Here is a 16,154-nt window from a genome sequence, read left to right on the forward strand (position 1 = left end):
CAGGGGCCACCGTTAGTTACCCTCCGAGTTGAACGGACTGCTACATTTTAGTGAGCAATCATGTATGCTCATGAATGAGCGTTTGAAGAAGGTGAGGTCGGGGAACAACATCGCCTTGGGGACGCCGGATAGTATTGGATGGCTTCCGCTAATAACCAGGATGATATCATACAGTTGTCGGAACGAAAACTTTCCACTAACGCACAAAGAATGCACGTGTGTACGGGAAGGCATGAGGTGCCATGAGGTTAAGCGCTAAGCACCAATGTATGTGGGCGTTTGAAGTCAAAATGCCTGTGGGCGCTTGCTTGTGATATTGATCAAGCCCCGCAGCCTGCAACTCTTATTTTGGTAAGATCACTGAATTTGGTAAGATTTGGTACACACAATGCAGCCGCCACTGCTCCACTACCCCCATTTAAAGACACGATCAGCACTTAGTTTTGCTCTTTCGATGGGTCAATATTCCCCTAGCTAGCAACATGCTGCTACATTCGGCTGTTTTTGCCGATTTCAATCTCAGTTGAACTCCGAAAGGCACACCAATCAACGAATTGCTTTTTAACTCAATATCTTGCAGTTTTTCTGCCAGGTGCAAGTGGTACTTTGGATACAAACGCAGAAATGTTCAGTATAACCAAACTGAAATCAACGAAACCACGCCCAAAATAACCCACTCAAAGGACACCAAGAACCGACGGAAATAGACTAACACACCCACCCGCGCTATCCTCAATGAATATCCCGCCAAAAATCAATCCCTCATTCAAATTCGACTCCTGGAACCCCTCGTGCAGCACATCAATTCCCAGTGGGCCCGTAGGTTCTTTGAATACGCCTGTGTGGAATTGGCCGCCTCCGGAGTTGTCATTGAATGCTGGGCCTGCGACTCGTTTTAGCGGTGCAATGCCTTTGGAATAGTACACGGTGAGTGTGCTTCAAAGTAAAAAAGAGTTAACATCTCAGTCACGATGATACAAAAGCCTAAAGGAAGAGGCTCACTTATCCGTCCACCCAAGTGTCACTGCAAAATTATGCCAGACATCAAACTCAAACGGCGTCTGGAAGAATGTCGTCTCGGGCGAATTTGACTGTCTCCCTGCAAGCCTCAACGTCTTTGGGTCCCGCACCGTCGGGTCAAACGACTTGTTAAAGGGAGTCCCCGTCAAAAATGTAATTTCTGACGTGCTGAAGTCTGCCGTCTCATGCCACGCTGGCTGTACAACACGTTCACATTCCGCGACTTAAGATTGAGAGAGGCGGACGTACGTGGTACTCGTGTGAGAAATTTAATGGTCTCAGCGGGTCGTTCCGGATAGACCAGTGGAACGTCGTTGTGCCTTGTACAGTGATATCTGACCCGTTGTTCGTCGCTGGGATCAGTTCAGAGCGTCGGAACCCGACTTGAGGCTGCGGGGGATCGCCTCCCGGGAGGAAGATTGAGTTATCGCTATTCAAACCAATGTAAGTGGCCGCAAAATGCGTCTGGATGGAGGTGCTGAACGCACTTTATCGTGACCTCGACAGGCTTTGCATTTTTCGGGATGTCAAACTTACAATTGTAGTTATGATCAGTTCAAACTTCCTAGCTCAAAGACTGACTCACCATTGACGGTGGAATCCCAACTGGGAACTTTATGATCTCCGCCCAAGTCTGATCTTCACGGAGGAATTATTACACAACAATTCCAAAAGCAACGAAAAACTCACTTTGTCCATGCACGAACTGATGATCGAATATACTCGAATTTTTGTCAAAGTCTGCTGGAGTCATTTTCTGCGGTACACGTCCATCAAATAAGATTTTGCATTCTTTTCCGATCGTCGTCATCGTCGTCGCGGAAGAAGACCCAGAAGTCGCCGGCGATGCGAGCGCCGCATACCCGAACGTTGAAAGTAAAAGGAACTCGAGAAACGTCATTGTCGTAGTGATATACAGAACAAGTGCCAGAGGAGCGGTGTAGATACAATATATACATTCTGCTACGTTGGATATTTCCCCCGACACCCACCCAGCCGCTCTCTCACTCACTCCATCGACGACATGGGAGACTACACTGACTTGTAGAACATCCCATGACCTTCCAAAGAATTATGAGATCGTCAATTTGAGAGACGGCGAAAAGAACAAGCTGCGCTTCTCAACGTGGCATGAGCGAAGCGGCTCGGTTTTAAGTGGGCACAAGTATCAATTTTAGATAGTGCAAAAATAGATGTGGGGTAGGTATGAACGTCGATCAGCTGCGTTGTATTGTAATTTGTGTTGTGCTCGAAGATTGACCGGGTTTTATCCGATGTACTGCCACTGTCAGCGCCTCACACTGCTGGCACCCATTCGTATATGTCAAATGGAAACGGGTTAGATACACGTTATGTGTTTGATTGTGTGTTTTTGTTCGCATTTTTTAGAGAAATATGCTTCGAAAGTGGATTGCGACTCATATTTTTTTAGAAAATTTCAACAAAAAGTGTCTTTGATTCGTCGCCAGCAGTTCTAGTCGAAGAAAACGAGCAATAAGAAAGGCAAAAACAAGCAAAAAACAAAGTAAAACATTGGACGCATTGGGAATTGAACCCAACACCTCTCGCATACCATGTAATGCTAAGCGAGCGTGATAACCAACTACACCATGTGCCCGTTGAGGGTTATACTGTTATGTAATATATCACGCGCCATCATCTCGCCGGATCGCGCGACTTTTCAAAATGTCCGACAGCAAATCTCTCTCGCGAGTTGCAGCCATCAAGACGAAGCTATTCATATTCGTGTTCGACATTCCCGGTCATTTGTATACATGACAATACCCTCTCTTGACATTGACCACATGTACCTTTCGAATGACTTGCTTTCATCTGCCTGCACGTTCGTCGACTTGAAAAAGTCTCATTTTTACCCACCTTGAACGTCGTGTTACAAAACTCACGGACGAACGCTGAATGCATCTCCAGGCGCCGGGTCTCTGTCACCAGGGAGGAAATTGTATGTTACATATCCACCCACTTCACCTAGTCCTTCCGGCCAACTAAAAATTATATCTAATCCACCAGCACGATTTTGTGCAACAGCCACAGAACAAAGTTCCCACCACATTCCGAACTCGACATATGCACCGATATTTTTGTTATCATCCAACACAGCACAAGCAATGCCTACTACCTCGCCCACATGGTATCCTTCATTTAAATTACAGTATCAATCCACCGAGGCTTCCATTCCAGGCGAGCTTTTAGCCAATGTGTTGTACATGTGCCCCATATGGCATATCCCTCTTCCCTAATGCGCATGAAAGATGACGGGTCCGTGTGGTTGAGGACAGGCGCAGCGTTGAGTTGTGAAGCACGTTAAAGGATTTAGCGTGCTCGAGGCATATCGAGTGATCATCGTGGGTCGTGTTGTTCACAACTGTCTCGCTTCAGATTCAGTGCCTATCGCAGAGGATACATAAGCTCATGGGTTTTATCATGACTTTAGAGCAGTCTCCGGTATCATATCCTCTCTCAGAAAATCGGGCAACGAAATGATGAAGACGCGATCGATTTTGCTAGGTCTTGTGTTGGGAGTGCGTAGCGTATACGGATGGGGAGCGAGTGGACATATGGCCGTTGGGTGCGTAATGAAATTCGCCCTTCTTATCTTTTTCCGCTTCTGACATCAAATTCTACCCAATTATGCGTACGCGTCAGATACATTGCAATGCCCGTTCGTCCAGCGCTTACTTGTCGTTAACGTTGACCGAACACCATGATTCATCCCCAAACAGTTCCTTGCGCCAAAAGCTCTATCTTTCGTGCAAACATCTTTAGGGGCAACTTATAATGAATCCTTGGGGCCAGCCGCAACAGTGAGTTCAATTCAAATCCAAAAATATCAGTTACCATGAAGGAAGGAAAGCTCAATTGGCGTTGAGATAGTGGGCCGATGAAGTCAAATCTATGGCTGCATACGCATGGTACACAGTCTCCTTCATCGACTCATACATCTATTAACCACTGCGTTAGGTCGTCCAACTTACACTTCGTCGACGCGGAAGGCATGTTCCTCGTCCTCTTCCACGATTACATAACCTTACACTCTCCTCTTGAAATGAAATAGACAACCCGCCAACATCCTGCTCTGTCGATCAAGATAGAGACTGTGCCGACGGGCGGTGTATATGTGCGTCGAACCCATCTATTCCAACACCTAAATCTTCGCCCTGAATCATCCATCCTTTCATTTATGACTTTCTGTCACTCGATATCCGAATACAGTAAGCGCCCTGGCGAACTACACCACGCGCGTTGTCGACTCCTCGCTCGACGACATGCAGATCCAAGAAGCGCTCAAATTCATCGGTATGTGCCTCTTTCATCCTCCTCCTCCCACGTCCTTCACTCACAGCAATGGTATCCACAGACCACGTACGTTACAACACTATCCCATCCCATCTCCCAGCGCTAACCAAAAAATAAACACACACATCCAGTTCATCGGCGACATCGGCCAACCACTGCACGTCGAAGCCGTCGCGCTCGGCGGGAATCAGATCAGCGTCACATGCGGCGGGTCGAAGAGTAATCTGCACTCTGTACGTCGTTGACCTTCGTTTCTCGTCTGTCAGTCGTTTTGTTACTTCTATCTGATACCCCTGCAGGTCTGGGACTCGGGTATTATCAACAAGCTCCTCGTCGCACAGTACAACAACTCGGTTACAACATGGGCAAGCGCGCTCGTTTCGCGGTTGCGTGTGCGTCTACGGATCTTCTTTTCCCTGATGCCTCTGAGCTGACATTTGTATACATCATTGCCCAAACGCGACTTCTACCTCCATCTCCCCCTCACATTCCTGCCTTTATGTCCTCCATCCCACGCACACAGACAGGCGAATACAACTCTCTCGCTGCAAGCTGGCTCTCCTGCACATCCACCACGGAGCCTCTCATCGCACGGCGCAGCGGAAGTATCGAAGACGACATCGCCACCATCCTCCGACGAGTTGACGATGACGGAGACATAGAGCCACTCCAATGTCCAATCGTATGGGCGCGCGATTCGAACTCGTTCGATTGCGTGAGTACAATCTCCAAACATAGCAAAAATTGATTCTAACCACTCATCGTCTGCATTTGGACGGGATGGATATCGTAGAGTTTCGTGTTCAACTTTGCGGATAAGCAGGATCTATGCAACTCGACGTATTCCGTTGAGGCTATCCCTATTGTGCGTTTCCTTCTTGCAGCGGGTAGTTTGAAACCATGATGAACGAAATACTGACGGTGTAAAATACAGATCGAGACGCAGGTCGCAAAACAAGGCCTGCGCCTCGCAGCATGGCTGAATGTACTATTCGACGGTGTCCCGTTGACGCCTAGCAGTGGAATCCCCAGCCCATTCTAATAGGTTTCTGACACATGACGAAACAGAGTCGCCTCGGTTGTATTAAACATACCAGAAGGAACTAAATGGACAAATTGTAAATCTTATGACCCTGTTATTGAAAAGCATTTTTAGGTGTGTGGATGGCTGTATCATCGCTGCACCTGAACCCGAACGAAGATGATTTCATTTTTTGAACACTCCTTCAAAGACAGGCCGTGATTCAAGTCAAACATCCGGACTTAATTGAACCAAATCCGTTACAAACATCTCAATCATCATCTCTCTTGACCTATCTTGGTCAACCTAGCAACCCAAAATATCCCTACCTGCAATAAATTTACCTTCCCGACATGACTGCCGCAGTATTACTCACAGTTGTATACGGACTAACGAACAAATTGAATAGGCAGCTCACATCCGCGTCTATTTCGAGTCCCGACTACACGTCCATCCTCTCGTTCTATTTATATGTTCCCTAATTTTGGACACACAAATGATAAGCAGCCATCCGCGCATGTGTCCTCCTCCCTCCCTCCCAGACAGACCAACGTTTCCGTTTCCGCGTCTCCAAGTTTAAATACGACACAGCCATGGCGCGACCGTTCGTCCGTATTTTTGCTATCAGCGCGTAACACCGCGTGCACTATATCGACAATGATGCAGTCTCCCTCCCCCGTCCCCCCTGATCGTCTTCACAAGTAGCAACGCGCGTGTTAATTGTGGTTTATTCCGGGAAGTAAATGATGCTGAAGGACAAATTCGGCAGGAGAGACAAATTTTACTTTCTCTCGTGGATACTTTTGAGTGGGCCAGACAAGGTGATTAATGATTGATTAATTGAAATCATTTGAAAGCAAGGTAATTTTTTATATCTTGAGCTTCTGATAACCGTCCACGAATTATATAGATTAGCTGAATGCACATGCAAATGTAGAGCTATTTTTCGGTTGGTAGGTGCTGTTCATCTCTGGTTTCCTCTGACGCGATCAGGATCATCGCAAGCTTCTATAAAAGCTAGCTTTTCTACCCATTTTGAAAAGCTCCCGTCAGCAGCAACAGCAGCAGCAAAACAACGCTCACCCCATCCACACTGTCTCTGTCTAAGCTATGAAATTACGTACGAGTACGCTATTCGTAGCTCTATCAGTCGCTGTGCCCACCGCATTTGCATGGGGCGAAGATGGACACATGGCTGTTGGGTACGTACAATTTCGCAGGGCTCCAAGTAAAATTTAATCATGCAACTTACACACACTGGCAGGTTCATCGCCATGCCTGTAAGCACCTTTAATCATTAACGCCCCCGATTTCATGGGATGACGCTGATCACGGATGACGTGATAGTTCCTGGCGCCTAAAGCTCTTTCGTTCGTGCAATCCACCCTGGGAGCCATGTACAACGAATCCCTCGGTCCAGCTGCCCCCGTAAGTCCAGTATCAACGCACGGTCTCGTCATGGCCGTCCCCTTCCAGCAAGAACTAGGCTAACATTGTAATTCGATGTAGTGGGCCGACGATGTCAGATCTGAGGCTGGATTTTCCTGGTAAGCTGGGAACGTCACTGAAATGTCTTCAATTTTTACACTAATATTCATCAAGGTCTTCCGCTCTTCATTTCGTCGATGCTGAAGGTCCTTGCTGGCTTACTCTCTCTCGAGTAATTGTCGTTCTCATTTCGTGTTCTTTATACAGACAACCCCCCGACATCGTGCTCCGTCAGCGAGAGCAGGGACTGTGGCAATGGTCGCTGCATTCGTAAGTCCTCAAAAACATGTTATACTTCTGGATCTAGACTAACTCCCTATTCGTGCAGTAACTGCGATTGCAAACTACACAACCCGGGTTGTAGACAAGTCCCTCTCTGCAGAACAAATCCAGGAGGCACTGAAGTTCCTCGGTGGGTAGCAGTTCCATTAGTTATCATCTATGGGCCCATGTACTGCGTCTAATCCTTGATATTCCGAATTACAGACCATGTAAGCTATTTTCCTCTGCTATAGATGTAGATATATGGGAAACTGACGATTAATATGATATGAAGTTCATCGGTGATATAACTCAGCCTCTCCACGTTGAAGCTATCGAGGTCGGAGGGAATGACATCAGTGTAAAATGCAGCGGATCCACGAGCAACCTTCATGCCGTGAGTCTTCAACTTGATACTATCAGTAAATTCCCGTCCTAACTTTCATGCTCTATTCTAGGTCTGGGGTGAGCACTGCTTTTCATAAACCATTACTCTTTATCAAGTCTGAAATGCTATTTCTACAGACACCGATATGATCGAAAAGCTTCTCAAAGCCAACTACAGCAACTCAGTCACAGTTTGGGCCAACGCCCTCGCTACACGTATCAAGGTGCGTCCCATATTACCTCTACCGCGTCAAAAACCTTCCTAACTCTCACCGATCTAACACACATGACAATCAGAGCGGCGATTTCAAATCTGAGGCACCCAGCTGGATCTCCTGTTCCTCAATCACCACCCCAGCTAGCAAGCGTCGTAGCGTGGAGGACGATATAGCTGCAATTTTCGAGAAGCGGGCCACTATCACGCCTCTCGAATGTCCCCTCCAGTGGGCACAGGATGCAAATGCCTTTGACTGCGTGAGTTGCTCTTCATCATAGACTTATATCTGCATTTCGTAGTTGAGCCAATGCTGATTTTTTGCCAGTCTTTCGTCTTTAGTTTCACTTCGGGCGAGGATTTGTGCACTTCGAGCTACTTCACAAACGCAGTTCCAATCGTATGTGGGCGTTTACTATGTTTTGCAACAATAATGCTTATTGCTATGACAACTCAGATCGAGACGCAGATCGCTAAAGGAGGGTATCGCCTGGCTGCATGGCTCAACACCATTTTCGACGGCGCCACCAATCTTCCTTGACGTAGTAAAGGATATAGGTACGGTGTGGAATATGAGCGAGGATTAAATGAATATAAAGTTGAAGTTCTGAAGACGTATACATCTTGCTGGTACTAGAAAAGCTCATAAAACTGAGTCACAGTTCAATGATTTGGTGGAAATTCCATTTCCTTAATGTGTTTAGGCGTCATACTGCAAGGGATAGGTAAGTCAGAACCAAAATTTCGCTGATGGTAAAGTAGCTCAGCGTACCACCAAGTTCAAAGATCCAGGAAGATAATCAGTGGTACCGTTTCTTTGGATATAGACATCCGTCTGGGTCTCGTACGCTGTTTCCGTAAACTTCCTTAACCTTCCAGCATCTCCGGCAGCGCGCCGCACGTTCTTCAGTGAGAACACCACTTTAAGGGTTTCAACCATAGACAACTGGACGTATTCATATGTCCCACGGAAGATCTTGTTGTTCAGAGCGTTCGATAAGACGGATGGACGCCTTGGGTCAACCTCAATTGGGTTCGGAACATCATTGTCCTAAACATGAGTACGAAGAATTTGGGGTCAGTGGCCAGTCGATTGTGGCGGATGAAACACTGACGTTAAGCTGCGCATTAAGGAGACTCGCCCGAACACGATCCCCTCTACTTAGGTTAAGAGGAGGCAATCCATTACCTTGTTCAATTGTTGTATCAACGACTACCTCTCCCCAGAAATTATCCAATGGAGGCCGCAACCCTGTAAGAACTATTAGGCTCGAAGACAGTATATTAACGATAGTATAGACGCACGGAGAGCTTCAGACACATATCCCCTCAAAAGTTCGTTGTTTTCCTCTGTATCACTTTTTGCCAATTCAATGATATGTTCCTTAGCCGCCTTTCTGTCGTCATCGAGGTAAAAATCGATCATCCTCGCTGCTGAATACGCCTGGTTGATCGAGGTACTGACAGCGATATCGAGGATATTGCTGGCAATTTCGCTGTGCTCGCGACCAGTGTTCGCCAGTTTAGAGGCAAGAGGGAACGCTAATTTTTGGGATCCAGGTTGGACAATCGAAGCGACAGCGGCGGCCTTGCGTGCAATGAAATTCTGTCAAGTTATGTCTTAGTTCATTGATTCGTCATGAATTTACAGGTAAGAGAACTCACAGGTAAATTTTGTGCCACCGATGCTTCCGTAAGGGACTTCCTGGTAAACATTGCCAGACCCCTACCAGCAGATAATGAAACATCGTGAAGAGAGAATCTAATCTCTGGTTTATCAGGCGCCAGGAATGAAACACTAAAAAGAACACAGTTAACTGGGAGCGTAAGTAACAGCATCACATTCACGAACTTGAACTAAAACATGATCAGTGAAATACTAATTAGAGCAATGGGTCTGACGTACAAGAAGAGAAAGCGTATCGAAGACTTGCATCTCAGTGTGTATGCCCTTGGGGCAATCTTTTGTTTTGAGCGGTAAACCAATCTAAACCCCAAATTCAGAATTCAACGTATGATTAGATATCAGTGAACGACACAAACCCATAGATCTGAAGCTACACGGGCTACCGCAGGATAGATTATACTTCTCACAACGTCAATATATGTCCCTGGAACCCCGTCGTATCTAAATTTGACATGTTAGCACAACTCCAAGTGAAATGCCCAACAAAACGTACGACCAGGCAGTTTCTGAAATTTTGAGTTGGAGCATTTTCGAGTAATATCTAACATAATCCATAGACGAGTCTCGATCGGGGAACATGACCTGCAAAGTTTTTGATCGACCTTCTCCTCGTCTACCATGAAAAGGTTGAGCAAACGGATTGATCATAAAATTTTATCGAAGCTTACCTTGCTATCTCTTGGAACTTGGAGATAGGCCCGTATCCAAAGTCATTGTAAATGGCTTTGAATTTCGTGGGTTCCTCAAAGAAATTTCGGATACCGGTCAAGGTACTGAGAACCTTTGTGCAGGAAAGTACTTGTGGTCGATCAAACGTGTATTTTTGTTGCAATTCCTGACGGGTTAAGGATTTATTCATATGTGCTGGTGTGAAGAATGGATATAGCGAATGGGACGCATTCTGGAGCCCGTTAACGTATAATGAGTTTGAGGGACAATTTACAACGCAAGCCCACGTACCCATGAGTAGTGTCTAGGCAAGTGACGTAACATAAGCTTCGAGACTGGAAAAATATATTGAGCAAAATGTTGGTCTGCCATAGATTACACGTACTCTCGGATCCGTGACCTCCATTGTTCATATTTCTTTGGCAGTCATGGAATCCCCAGGTAGTCAAATTGTTGGCTGTATAATTAAATTTTGTTATGCACACATGTCCTGTCCAGGAAATGTGCACATACGTGTAAAGTCGGTAGTGAAAAATCTGTCACCTCGAATAAGAACCAAAGCGTCACCAAGAACAGCCCGAGTAAGCTATTAAATTAAAAATGTATTACACTCAAATTCAGATTAAACGAACAAACACGTACAGTATACCCAGCCGCAAGTTGAGATCCGGAAGCGACCGGCATCGTTTGCTCAGCGTGGATTCCAGGCTTTGCAAGTAGTGTTAAAACTGAATGAGTTAATATATAAATAACACCAGAGACTCACGTAGAGTTCAAGGTTATCAACGTGTCCATAAAGCTGGCGAGCTGCGCCCTAAGCATGTTTATTATATCATGGTGGAAAGTGCAAAAAAATAGGCCACTACTCACTGCAATTTTAGGATCTGGATTCCAGTCCTCAAACTCTTCGAATACTAGCACATTTAACCATGAGTTCTCATACGAAACATGGCATCAGCTCATTTTCAGCATACCTTTCAACCCAAGGAACTTCCTGAATTCATTCATCGTGCATAGCCCCCATGATCGAGCCTGTTCTATGCCCATAATCTCGACCAGTCGCAACGCTGGTGGGGTTCCACGTGCTCGGAATGCTCCCGCAGGGGTTTCAATAGCAGTATTGAGAATTTTAGATAAGTCGTCATCGGAAAACTTCCCGTCAGCGCCACGCTGCAAACTAAAGTAAATTGTTTCAGATATAGAATCATAAGCGCAAGTTGGGTGCTTACCCAGCAAAGGTACGTTTAGCCGGATTGGGCTCAATCGAGCCGAAAATTTTGGAGATAACGGATAGATCTGCCAATGTGAGCTGTCCGCAAGTCAGATAACCCGACAAGTAAAGAAAATGGGACGTGTGAAGTGAGTTGTACCTGATCAAATGGCTTTCCCTTGAATATGTCGCTGAACATGTCGTTCGTCCATTTCTCATCAGCTTCAGACAAAGTAGAATGCCACTGAAAAGCAAGTCAGAATCATCCCGCTTCACTTCCTAGTAGCAGTTATATCTCACCCGATACAGGACATTGAACTCTGCGCTGATGTGATTTCCCTTGCCTCGTTCCACTTCCCCCGACTTGCCCTTAATTATCTGTAAAAAGTTTGGCGGTAAGCTAAATGACGTATCCATGAGTATAAGAGCTTACATCGAAAGGGGCCATTTCCCAGTTACATCCTTCTGAGGACCCGAGGAATCCAGCTACGTAGTCTCCGAGAATAGCGCTCATGAAATGACCACAACTGGAAAGAGCAATAAGCTTCGATGAAAGAAGGAGAGACCGGAGGATATTTGTACATACTTAACGAGCTTTGCTGTCTGGAAAATCTCTTCATCTTGGGCAGCTCTTAGAGTAGGATCAGTCGGCGGGGGGTCGGACCATCTCTTCTTCTCGTTAATCTTCAACAGCTTTTCTGCAATGTACTTCGATTTGAATGAAGAAGACAGAATCAGTCAATGGATGCCACGGGTGCCGGCATCTAATTACGTACGTTGTGGTTACGGCTGAAAAGAACCAGCAACACACTCGTTGCTGGGACCAAAAATGTCAAGCGTTCCTCCGAAAAGGTGTCGGGATATAAGAGGCCCCGACCCCTGGATTTATCGCGTACTTTGTCTTGCGCAGTCTGATCTAGAAAGGATTGTTAATCACTGTGTTCAACGATAACGCATAAGAAAAAAACCTACTATCTCCGTAGAGAGGACTCAGATCGAAGTATGAGCTGGCATTATTGATATGTATCTTTTTCAGATCAGTTCGGAAAAGCGAATGGGTAACAATGGTGGCAAAAGCAAAAATCAAGCTTGACATTCCGCCAGCATGTGTTTTTTGCTATAGTCAGAGTGATGGATGTCATCAATGATGGATATTGAGAATGCCGGATTACGCACCTCACGACGCTTTAGTAAAGTATCGAAGACGAGACCCGGATCTGGCAGTGAAGTCCTTGGTAAGCCACCCTTACCTTGGACACTCCGTACATAAGGCGTTCCCGCTTTTCCGATCTCAGGGCTTTGAAGATTATTGCCACCTCCATCAGCTTGTCTAAACGAATGTTCAGGCCCGAGATATGATACCGGAGGATGTGGAAATGTATCGTAGAGGGATCCAATGACGGCGTTATTGAGTTTCTGAGAGAGCTCGAGTTTTGGATCGATGCGTGCCAGTATAGCGAGACCCTCCGCGAACTAAACATTTATTTCATATGCATGAATCGAAAAAAAGATTTATCTAGCTCACAGCTCCTTGCCGATCATCTATGGATTCCGGGTTCAAAACACAATCTGTAAAGGCTTCCTGTCAAAGGTATCGTCATGCTTCGAAATATGCGGCCAGGACATTCCTACGTACGACTTTACTCATTTCTGGTTTTATGAAGCCTTTCGCCTTTAGAGATTCCAAAAGTGTCAGTCCATTACTAACAACGGAATGTCCGTTGAAACTGTTGGCGGGATCTGGAGAAACCTCCCAATTGTAATAACCAGTAGGTGCTATGGGCACTGGTTCCCCGGCTAGGTGGCCAATGTCTAGGACTTGACGGAGCGATAGTTCTGAATCCATAGAGAGGCTCGAGGAAAGGTTGGGAGTGAGTGAAATATGGCGTTGATTGGGAATTCATCCTTGCTTTTGAAGGCTGTGAAAGTTGCGGATGATTGAGTATCAATTCAAATTGCGACCATAGACGAAACCTTCACATCAACCGTCGCATATCCGATCATTAGGGAACTCACCATGATATCTAATGATCATTGGTATGCCACCGATACCGGGAACGGGCTTATAAACTTCCTGCCATGAAATCTGGAGCGCCATGGCAAGCAAGGGACATGCACCTCCAGGCCTCGTGCCAGATGATCGTCATGATATTCATCAATTAGAACGATTGCTGTGCATAGCCATGACTGAGGTGGTCCTTGGCGCCAGCGCCTGGTCTTGCGAAGTACTTTTCTCTCGCAAAACGTGGAAAGTAATAGTCGAATTGACATCCATGATGGTGAATGCTGGATGCAACATGCAACCAGGTTGGAGCCGCAGAAACAGCAAAAGCCGTAGCCCGCATTTTGGCCGAGTTCAGACTCCGATTTACAGAAACAAAAATTGAGATTAGATATTAGATATTTGCTTAATCATTGTATCACATCCACTTCGGTTCTTGAGATAGAAAACTACCGCATCGGATGAGAATCAGGACCGACCAACACCTGCTCCAGGCCATTCATCCAAGGTCCTAACTGCATTTTTCATCTTTTGTTTCTTTCCTGTCTGCTATAAGCGAGCGCCCGAAGTACGCACATGGTCCAGTGCAACTCCACTGTTCACGGTGTACTATTCTTGGTTAAATTTTTTACTAAAGTAACAATAGCGTACCAGAGAAATTGCGCGGTCTCTCGGGGGTCTGAAAGTCACCGAATCACCTTCAAACAACAAGCATAATAATTGATTATGGCAAATCCCTACTCCAAACCTTAGTGCGACATGGCAGAAGTAGAGCTAGGTGCCGGTGCTAGTTTGATGCTTAATAAATTATTCCTCCCCACCCCATCACCGCTGATGAGACGCACATGAATATGGATTCGATTAACATCACTGCTCTCAATGAACAGATCAGCCTTGCATTGAATTCGCTGCCATATTGTAATAATTTCAATGGTAAAATAAATCTTGTTGAGGCTTTGTTTGTTATCCACCAGAACGAGCACAATAAGACATTATCAGCACTTATATGCAAGCAAGAACATCCCAGTGGCAAGAATGCAAAGAAATCTACAATACTTTTGCCAGTGCGTTGACCTGAGCAATTTCGGCAGCAGTAGCGCGGCCAGCGTTCTACGAGATGCATGAATATTATATCACGATTCTGGGGAACGTGTATGACGACGCACCTTGATGACCTTTCCAAGTTGATGCTCCACTGTATTTGCTACGCTGAGTTGCTGTCCGAGAGCCGTTTTTACGCGTGCAATCTGGAACTGAATGAAGAATTTGGCGGATTTCACTTGATTTAGAATGGCACCTCCTCCATTGCTCTATATAGAGAATGGCCCGAATACGTGAGATTGAAATGTAAAAGTCGGATCTTTAACAGAGACGTACGCGCACACCAGCTTCAACGGCAAGATATACATCCAACTGATTCTGTAATTTCCTAAGATCGGCTTTAGCTGGATCCGCAGGGGTAGTGAATGTAGCACTATTAGATAAGATACAGTTTAGAAACACTGGCACACGCCACGATAGACATAGTTATACGCACAGAGCAAATCCTAGTGGGCTCTTACTGCTCTTCTGGAAATCGATAGACTTGAAATCGATTCCACCAGACGAGACGTTTGGAACGCCAGGGACCGAGGTTCCCCCAGTACAGGTAACTGTCCTAACCAAGGCAGGAATTCCATTTGATACCTCCGCCGGGAGTGCGGCTCTTCCTGGTAAAAAGCACGCTGCTTGACGTTTGATGATCTCAATAGGGGCTGTGTAAGAGCATGGAATAAGTATAACTGGAATACAGAGAGGTGGAAGCACTCCTTGACTCACCTGCTTGCGCACTAAAGCTCAAAGTGAGGATAGTAACAAACGCTGGTAAAGAAAAGAGCATGCTGGAAAGGAGCGTTGGGGGAAAGAAACAAAGGTACGTAAAAAGGAGGGAATCCAGTCCCGAGGAAGAGGAAGAAAGAGGAACATGGCTCGGATAGTTGTTTTCTTTGTTAAATAGGCGTGTTGAAAAACAACACTACGTAGCAACCGATATTGAAATTGGTCACAAACATAAATTTTGCGAAATACCGTGTGAAACGAGAGGCAAATTTTCAAAAACTTCGCGCTGACGCGCGTCCGAGAAATGGTCCATGTAAACATGTACCTTTTACTTTGTCTGTACTCTAAATTTCTCTGATTTTTTTCCTGGGTATTATTTACTTTATATATGATCTAGAATATTACTCAAAGAGCCTCAAAAAACCAGACCAGGATGCCCGTCGAGCGTGAATTGAATATGGAAGTGCGCAAATGTGGCTGTGTTGCGGCACCTCGGCTGGCAGATAACATTGGGGGTGGCAGATAACATCCATACGTATTCTACTGATTCGACAGCACTTACTCAAATTTTAAAGGCACTTATGTGTATATACATTCTTTACATACTTGAATACATTTTTTTATTGCAGTTCATCCAAGGTTTTATGGTGAAAAGTGTGAAAAGAGTAAGCTCGGATTCTGCCGGGCAGATAACATGGCAGATAACATACCCACTCCTATGATCGGTAAACCAAGAATAATCATGCAATGGCTAACATTCGAATATCAAGCTCCGCCTAAATACTTGAAGGTCCGAGCCCTCACAATCAATAAGATTGGATCCCAGATCGGCGTATGCCGAAAGTGGTTGACGACAGCGCGGTGAGTTCCCCCTGAAGGGGCGACTTGAAGCATTTATGCTTAAGGCATAGTGAGCTATACCTCTTTTTACAGTCATGAATGATAAGTATGATGGGGATGATTATATACTCTCTACAGTTTCTTCTTTGCTCAAACCACGAGGATCGGGCAAAATGTAATTACAGCTTGAGTCATGTTCAAATTGTCATGAGATATCTATCA

At 45.6% G+C, this 16,154-nt stretch overlaps 5 protein-coding genes and 1 non-coding gene across 6 annotated transcripts; 2 read left to right on the plus strand and 4 right to left on the minus strand.

Moving 5' to 3' along the window:
• Positions 1-677: 677 nt before the first annotated feature.
• JR316_0005535 (uncharacterized protein) lies at positions 678-1,921 on the minus strand (the record flags this gene model as incomplete). The annotated part of the gene is made up of 6 exons (XM_047891293.1): positions 678-936; positions 1,003-1,217; positions 1,270-1,450; positions 1,509-1,552; positions 1,607-1,659; positions 1,711-1,921. The coding sequence occupies 6 exons, from the start codon at positions 1,919-1,921 to the stop codon at positions 678-680; spliced, it is 963 nt and encodes a 320-aa protein (XP_047748642.1).
• A 633-nt stretch (positions 1,922-2,554) lies between these two features.
• Positions 2,555-2,638, minus strand: JR316_0005536. Its single transcript has one exon. It is a non-coding gene; the product is annotated as a tRNA-Ala (tRNA).
• A 1,666-nt stretch (positions 2,639-4,304) lies between these two features.
• Positions 4,305-5,377, plus strand: JR316_0005537 (Endonuclease 4; the record flags this gene model as incomplete). Its single annotated transcript, XM_047891294.1, has 7 exons — positions 4,305-4,335; positions 4,382-4,401; positions 4,467-4,568; positions 4,635-4,727; positions 4,859-5,050; positions 5,129-5,200; positions 5,270-5,377. The coding sequence occupies 7 exons, from the start codon at positions 4,305-4,307 to the stop codon at positions 5,375-5,377; spliced, it is 618 nt and encodes a 205-aa protein (XP_047748643.1).
• A 1,374-nt stretch (positions 5,378-6,751) lies between these two features.
• Positions 6,752-8,247, plus strand: JR316_0005538 (Nuclease PA3; the record flags this gene model as incomplete). Its single annotated transcript, XM_047891295.1, has 11 exons — positions 6,752-6,784; positions 6,866-6,903; positions 6,959-6,990; positions 7,052-7,114; positions 7,173-7,256; positions 7,438-7,502; positions 7,564-7,570; positions 7,631-7,716; positions 7,790-7,966; positions 8,035-8,106; positions 8,164-8,247. 11 exons carry the CDS (start codon positions 6,752-6,754, stop codon positions 8,245-8,247), a joined length of 741 nt encoding a protein of 246 aa, XP_047748644.1.
• Positions 8,248-8,406: 159 nt separating this feature from the next.
• JR316_0005539 (Psi-producing oxygenase A) lies at positions 8,407-13,118 on the minus strand (the record flags this gene model as incomplete). Its single annotated transcript, XM_047891296.1, has 26 exons — positions 8,407-8,418; positions 8,479-8,757; positions 8,822-8,958; positions 9,012-9,312; positions 9,372-9,563; positions 9,613-9,693; positions 9,750-9,834; positions 9,887-10,006; positions 10,062-10,294; positions 10,354-10,397; positions 10,448-10,519; positions 10,576-10,648; positions 10,705-10,770; positions 10,829-10,876; positions 10,933-10,976; positions 11,037-11,239; positions 11,292-11,371; positions 11,433-11,516; positions 11,573-11,650; positions 11,706-11,799; positions 11,859-11,980; positions 12,049-12,188; positions 12,245-12,389; positions 12,449-12,745; positions 12,798-12,854; positions 12,909-13,118. 26 exons carry the CDS (start codon positions 13,116-13,118, stop codon positions 8,407-8,409), a joined length of 3,297 nt encoding a protein of 1,098 aa, XP_047748645.1.
• A 1,203-nt stretch (positions 13,119-14,321) lies between these two features.
• JR316_0005540 (uncharacterized protein) lies at positions 14,322-15,153 on the minus strand (the record flags this gene model as incomplete). Its single annotated transcript, XM_047891297.1, has 5 exons — positions 14,322-14,384; positions 14,441-14,584; positions 14,652-14,748; positions 14,812-15,028; positions 15,093-15,153. 5 exons carry the CDS (start codon positions 15,151-15,153, stop codon positions 14,322-14,324), a joined length of 582 nt encoding a protein of 193 aa, XP_047748646.1.
• Between the last annotated feature and the right edge of the window lie 1,001 nt (positions 15,154-16,154).

This window comes from Psilocybe cubensis, chromosome 5 (genome assembly GCF_017499595.1).
Source record: "Psilocybe cubensis strain MGC-MH-2018 chromosome 5, whole genome shotgun sequence".
In the NCBI taxonomy this organism is placed as follows: domain Eukaryota; kingdom Fungi; phylum Basidiomycota; class Agaricomycetes; order Agaricales; family Agrocybaceae; genus Psilocybe; species Psilocybe cubensis.